The 7,500-nt window shown below is 36.9% G+C and overlaps 1 protein-coding gene across 13 annotated transcripts in view; it reads right to left on the bottom strand.

The window, feature by feature from the left end:
- The window catches only part of LOC133635434 (adhesion G protein-coupled receptor L2-like), a 257,133-nt gene that overhangs the window by 10,959 nt on the left and 238,674 nt on the right, over positions 1-7,500 (bottom strand). For 11 of the 13 annotated variants that reach the window (XM_062028653.1, XM_062028642.1, XM_062028643.1 and 8 more), the window contains 3 exons: positions 7,319-7,487; positions 7,129-7,248; positions 5,211-5,307 (listed from right to left, as the gene is read on the bottom strand). In XM_062028653.1, coding sequence (XP_061884637.1) covers positions 5,211-5,307; positions 7,129-7,248; positions 7,319-7,487 — 386 coding nt within the window. The remainder of the gene's footprint in view (positions 1-5,210; positions 5,308-7,128; positions 7,249-7,318; positions 7,488-7,500) is intronic. The other 2 variants (XM_062028652.1, XM_062028650.1) reach the window with 1 other exon arrangement.

Genomic DNA, 7,500 nt, shown 5'->3' with positions numbered 1-7,500 from the left:
ATAAATACAAAAATTATGGGACATTTTTTTCCCTAAATAAAAACAATTATAATAATAATAAAAACAAAAAATAAAACAAATAATAATGGTAAATTTTGAATTTCAAAACAAAAAATAATATATATATTTTTTAATAATAATGAGACATTTCTTTTTTTTTTCTAAATAAAAACAATTATAATAATTAAAAAAATATATATAATACAAATAATAATGGGAAATTGTGTATTTTAAAACAAAAAAATATATATATATTTTTAATAATAATGAGACATTTCTTTTTTTTTCTAAATAAAAAGAATTATAATAATAAAAAATTATATAATACAAATAATAATGGGAAATTTCGTATTTTAAAACAAAAAATAATATATATATTTTTAATAATAATGGGACATTTCGGGGGTTTTTTTTCTAAATAAAATCAATTATACTAATAAAAAATATATAATACAAATAATAATGGGACATTTTGTATTTTAAAACAAAAAATAATATATATATTTTTAATAATAATGAGACATTTCTTTTTTTTTTCTAAATAAAAACAATTACAATAATAAAAAAATATATAATATAAATAATAATGGGAATTTTTGTATTTCAAAACAAAAAATAATATATATTTTTTAATAATAATGGGACATTTCTTATTTTTTTCCGGAATAACACCTTCACAGGTGGATGACTTTGGTGTGTGTAAAAGTGCACAAAGGTGATATTTAGGCGTCCCCTCGTGTAGACTCTGAATTGAAAGCATGGTTTGCTCTTCTCAACGAGCAGCAGGTGCTGCTGTAAGCCCCTCCCCCCGTTTAAAATCACTCCGGAAGAACATCTGCAACATATTTTTTCAAATTGGACAATTATGCTATTAGTGTAAATTACAGACTATAAGCCGCTACTTTTTTCCTGCGCTTTGAACCCCGTGGCTTAAAAAACTGTACGGCTAAATGATGGGACTTTTCTCAACTAGATGCCACAAGGTTTTGTGCTCAATAGTTTGTTAGATGTCTTACACTGGAAGTAAAAGCGTTTCTACTCGTATGGATTCTTCATTTATCACTCCGAGCAATGTTTGTAAGTTTTACAATATAACTAAAACAATGATTACTTACTAAAGTGTCCCATGTGTGATGTCTGTAGCAGTGTTTTCATGCATATGTGTACCTGCTATCATAATGTAATGACACTAGGGTTGTTAGCATTAGCAAATATGCTAACATATTTACAGGTGTGTGTGTTAGTATTATTAACTTACATTCTTTTTGTATTGTTTCACTTTCACAAATTCCTCAGTAAATTCAGCAAAACGTCAGCGTGGAGTTATTGAGTCTGTTTAGCTGATTGGAGAGCTAGCTTGCGCAGCTAGTGGCTCCATGACCATGACTGACATTTTGTTTGATCAGCCGTTTTACTGCCTTGTTACAGACACCGTTTGGAAACAATTCATGTTTGTAAATAAACATTTCTGTGTAAATAAGTCACTTCACAACGTATATATCTGCCACTTATAGTCCACTGAGGCTAATATATGAAAACACATTTTTTCCTCTACAATTAAGTACCAAATGCGTTCTATAGTCCAGAAAATATAGTAGTTGTGAAAAAAATAAAATAATAATAATAAAAAAAATCAGTGGAACTTTATTTTATGATATAAATAAATATAATCATATAATAATTGAAATAAATAGCATCCCTAAATTCACTTAGCACGGGGTGTACTATGCTCTAACATAGCAGTGAAGGCATTTAACTGTAATTACCAGTATGTATTTCAATGTATTCATTAAGACTCCAAACTACCCTCCAAACCATAACTTCCTGGCCATTTTTTTTAACCAGCTTCTAATGGCGGCCTCACCACTGCCGTTAATCACCCGAGTTAAATGTCATCTGTCATGTGGGCAAGACTTCAGGGACGCTTCTAATGACAGGAAGTGGGGATAGAGCCCTGGTTTAGTGCAGGACTCTCCGGGGTAACCACACCCCCCAGTCATCAGTATCCAACCTTTACATCAACGACTGCAGCAGCACACTGCGAGCAAGTAAGACTCCACTTGCACTGTGTCAGAGACCTAGCAGGCGGACACAGGTGGGCCTGCCTGAGAGCCGGCAGGAAGTGACAGAAGAAGAAGAAGACACGGCAGGAAGTGACAGAAGAAGAAGAGACGGCAGGAAGTGACAGAAGAAGAAGAGATGCCAGGTTTAAAGCTTAGAACCGGAAGTAGAAGTGCGGTTTTGTCTTTTAGCCGTCCATAGCGTTTCTACTCGTATGGATTCGTCATTCTGAACAACGTTTGTAAGTTTTACAATATAACTACAACTATTCTTTCTTACTAAAGTGTCCCATGTGTGATGTCTGTAGGAGTGTTTTCATGCTTATTTGTACCTGCTATCGTAATGTAATCAAACTAGCGTCGTTAGCTAATATGCTAACATGTTTACGAGTGTCTGTGTTAGTATTATTAACTTACATTCTTTTTGTCTTGTTTCACTTTCACAAATTCTTCAGTAAACTCAGCAAAACGTCAGCGTGGAGTTATTGAGTCTGTTTAGCTGATTGGAGAGCTAGCTTGCGCAGCTAGTGGCTCCATGGCCATGACTGACGTTTTGTTTGATCAGCCGTTTTACTGCCCTGTTACAGACACCGTTTGCAAACAATGAAGGTATGTAAATAAACATGTACAGAATAATTATGTGTAAATAAGTCATTTCACAACATATATACATCTGCCACTTATAGTCCGGTGTGGCTAATATATGGGTAATATTATTTTTCTTCTAAAATTTAGTGGGTGTGGCTTATTTACGGGCGTGCTCTATAGTCGGGAAAATATGGTATATCTAACGTATTTACAGTTTCTAACTTTGTCAAATGACTTCTGTTTTGTTTGATCATCCGTTTTACTGCCCTGTTACAGACAGCGTTTGGAAACAATTAAGGTATGTAAATAAACACTTTGTGTAAATAAGTCATTTCTCAACGTATATTTCTGCGACTTATAGTCCAGTGCGAATAATGTATGGAAATATACATTTTGCTTGTAGAATGTAGTGGGTGTGGCTTATAGACCAGTGAGCTACCGTATTTTTCGGATTACAAATCGCAGTTTTTTTCATAGTTTGGCCGGGGGTGCGACTTATACTCAGGAGCGACTTATGTGTGGAATGATGAACACATTAGCGTAAAATATCAACTAATATTATTGATGTCATTCACGTAAGAGACTAGATCAGGGGTCACCAACGCGGGCACCAGGTAGCCCGTAAGGACCAGATGAGTAGCCTGCTGGCCTGTTCTAAAAATAGCTCAAATAGCAGCACTTACCAGTGAGCTGCCTCTATTTTTTAAATTGTATTTATTTACTAGCAAGCTGGTCTCACTTTGCCCGACATTTTTAATTCTAAGAGAGACAAAACTCAAATAGAATTTGAAAATCCAAGAAAATATTTTAAAGACTTGGTCTTCACTCGTTTAAATAAATTCATTAATTTTTTTTACTTTGCTTCTTATAACTTTCAAAAAGACAAATTTAGAGAAAAAAATACAACCTTAAAAATAATTTTAGGATTTTTAAACACATATACCTTTTTACCTTTTAAATTCCTTCCTCTTCTTTCCTGACAATTTAAATCAATGTTCAAGTAAATGTATTTTTTTTAATTGTAAAGAATAATAAATAAATTGTAATTTAATTCTTCATTTTAGCTTCTGTTTTTTCGACGAAGAATATTTGTGAAATATTTCTTCACACTTATTATGATTAAAATTCAAAAAAATTATTCTGGCAAATCTAGAAAATCTGTAGAATCAAATTGAAATCTTATTTCAAAGTCTTTTGAATTTATTATAAAAATTTTGTTCTGGAAAATCTAGAAGAAATAATGATTTGTCTTTGTTAGAAATATAGCTTGGTCCAATTTGTTATATATTCTAACAAAGTGCAGATTGGATTTTAACCTATTTAAAACATGTCATCAACATTCTAAAATGAATCTTAAACAGGAAAAATTACTAATGATGTTCCATACATTTTTTAAATTTTTGTCTTCTTTTTTTCGGTTGTATTTATAATTTTAAAGATTCGAAATTGAAGATAAACTATGTTTCAAAATTTAATTGTAATTTTTTTCGTGTTTTTTCCTCTTTTAAACTGTTCAATTAAGTGTAAATATCATTAATTATTAATAATAACATAGAGTTAAAGGTAAATTGAGCAAATTGGCTATTTCTGGCAATTTATTTAAGTGTGTATCAAAATGGTAGCCCTTCGCATTAATCACTACCCAAGAAGTAGCTCTTGCTTTCAAAAAGGTTGGTGACCCCTGGACTAGACGTATAAGATTTCATGGGATTTAGCGATTAGGAGTGACAGATTGTTTGGTAAACGTATAGCATGTTCTATATGTTATAGTTATTTGAATGACTCTTACCATAATATGTGAGGTTAACATAGCAGTTGGTTATTTATGCCTCATATAACGTACACTTATTCAGCCTGTTGTTCACTATTCTTTAGACATTTTAAATTGCCTTTCAAATGTCTATTCTTGCTGTTGGCTTTTATCAAATACATTTCCCCAAAAAATGTGACTTCTACTCCAGTGCCACTTATATATGTTTTGTTCCTTCTTTATTATGCATTTTCGGCCGGAGCGACTTCTACTGGGAAAAAGACGGTACATAGTCCGTATTTTGTATTGATATTTGATGAGAAAAAGGATGAAGTGATATTTTGATGCAGAAGTGAATGTTTAACAAGGCTGAGCTGAGTTAGACGCTAAGCGCTCGGGGTCAGCCAGAGTTCAACATCATCTTCTCATCACCACATTTGTGCTCAAGCTAAATAATAAATGACACTTCTCCTTTATTATGCTCCTCCCTTGAAGGTAGGCCAGGTCATCGCATGCCAGCCCACAAATGGCTTCTTTCTTAAAATAACTTTCTTTGTATTTCCTGCATCTTCATCCTTTGGATGAGGAACGCTGTGGCCCCGCTGCACTTTGACAGCGACTGTAAACTACTTCTCCTATCTTTTGTCCTCTTTTTTCTCTTTGTCTTCATTCATTACAATTAGCAGGAGGAGCTCTTTTGAAAGTGTGTGTGTGCATGTGTGCGTGCGTGTGTGTGTGTGCGTGTGTGTGTGTGTGTGTGTGTGTGTGTGTGTGTGTGTGTGTGTGTGCAGAGCCATGAGGTGTGAACTGACCTTGGTTAAGGGTGGAGGTGCTGGTGATGTCACCTGAGATAAAGGAGGACTCGGATTGCTTTCTTACGGTGTCGTTCCACATTCTCCTGATGCGACTCTGTCAGGTCAACAAGGAACATGGATGAGGTGCACCTGCAAGTCTTTGTGTGCTCACCTGCACTTTACCATCAAGGTGTGCTCACCTGCACTTTACCATCAAGGTGTGCTCACCTGCACTTTACCATCAAGGTGTGCTCACCTGCACTTTACCATCACTATATTTCCCACATCTCTGTGAGCGCTTTGAGTATCTAATAATATAAAAGCGCGATATAAAATCTAATGGATTATTATTATTATTATATGTGCTCACCTGCACTTTACCATCAAGGTGTGCTCACCTGCACTTTACCATCAAGGTGTGCTCCCCTGCACTTTAGCAATGCTCCCTTTTCTAGTGAATTATGCTTTGAGTCCCGCAACACCCGTGTCCAAAGTGGGCCCCCGGGGCCATTTGTGGCTTGCAGCTCATTTTTTTTTCAACGGCACATTCTAAAAATATTATTATTAAAAAAACACAAGAACTAAAACAAGTGTGATAAAAGAGCAAATGTAACGAGAGGAGGTTTTGACTTTAATACAACTTATCTGCCATGCAGGCTTTTTTTTTTTACTGTAAAACTGTCATTGCTTGAATCATAATAATGCATTAAAATCAATGTTGTTATGAATTATTGATCTATTCAAGGCTCCAATTACTTGGCATCAAATATTACACTTGGAAATATTGCTTATTTTGGACTTAGACTAGGTCCACTGCAGGGAATTCACAATTATTTTGTGTAGTGGTTCACATTACAAAGACATTACAATGTAACGTGAACGCAATCTGACCCGCATTTATTATTATTAACTTACAATGACATCCTTGTTGTGTTGTTCCACTTTTGTAAATTCAACAAAACGTCAGCATGGAGTTATTGAGTCTGTTTAGCTGACTGGAGAGCTAGCTTGCGCAGCTAGTGGCTCCATGACCATGACTGACGTTTTGTTTGATCAGCCGTTTTACTGCCCTGTCACAGACACCGTTTGGAAACAATTCAAGTTCAAGTTAAAGTAGCAATGATTGTCACACACACACACACTAGGTGTGGCAAGTGTATTCAATGCATTTGACCCATCATCCTTGATCACCCCCTGGGAGGTGAGGGGAGCAGTGAGCAGCAGCGGTGGCCGCGCCCGGAAATCATTTTTGGTGATTTAACCCCCAATTCCAAGCTTTGATGCCGAGTGCCAAGCAGGGAGGTAATGGCTCCCATTTTTATAGTCTTTGGTATGACTCGGCCGGGGTTAAGGTATGTAAATAAACATTTACAGAATATTTCTGTGTAAATAACTCATTTCGCAACGTATATATCTGCCACTTATAGCTAATATATGAAAGATGATATATTATTACAAGAAAATAGTGGCTGTGGAAAATATGTTTTCTCAAATTGAGTGGGTGTGACTTACGGTCATTTTTGAACACCGGTGACTTATTTTACAGCCTTTTGAGGAGTCACCTGACCTCCCCAACCACAAGCCACCAAAGAAAGTTCCTTAGCCCACTTTGCATGCCCATGCGTCATGGCCAATTGTGCATATCAGACCAGAAAAGTCATTGGGTTCAACTTGAAAGGTTCCACTGTTAACAGATGGAGGTCACCTCTGCTCTGCACTTCATAGAAGAACTCTGAGATGTTGGATTGTGGTGAGAGGCTGAAGAACTGTGAGATGTTGGATTGTGGTGAGAGGCTGAAGAACTCTGAGATGTTGGATTGTGGTGAGTGAGAGGCTGAGTGCAAGATGTTAGTCAGTGACAAGACCGGCAGAGCGAGAGATGGCGAGCAAGAAGAGACAGGAACCTGAGAGGAACCAAGCCAGCTTGGCGGCCTACCTGCGTGGCGGAGGAGTAGCGGGCGCTGGTCCTGGTGGTGGAAGTCTTGGTGGAGGTCTCGGCGGGCAGCCTGCCGCAGCAGGACGTGCGACGCAGGCACTTGCTGTACTCTTTGCGCACCTGAGACACGAAGCAGACCTGGTCAGCAAACACCTGCAGTCCACCAGGACTCACCTGACGCCGGACCTACTTTCTTCTGGAGGAGGCAGTGGAAAAGGAAGATGAACATCCCCTGGAAGGCGTTGAATATGGTGAAGAGGTAGGCCATGACCACGGAGGCCTCGTTGATGAAGAAGAGGCCGAAGGACCAGGTCAGGCCCAGCAGACAAAGCAGGGCGAAGGCTCCCATCACCCAGGATCTGCAAGGAGGAC

The sequence above is a fragment of the Entelurus aequoreus genome, linkage group LG19, assembly GCF_033978785.1.
Source record: "Entelurus aequoreus isolate RoL-2023_Sb linkage group LG19, RoL_Eaeq_v1.1, whole genome shotgun sequence".
NCBI lineage: Eukaryota > Metazoa > Chordata > Actinopteri > Syngnathiformes > Syngnathidae > Entelurus > Entelurus aequoreus.
Note: the sequence above shows the minus strand (reverse complement) of the source record. Positions and strands in the feature narration are given on the sequence as shown.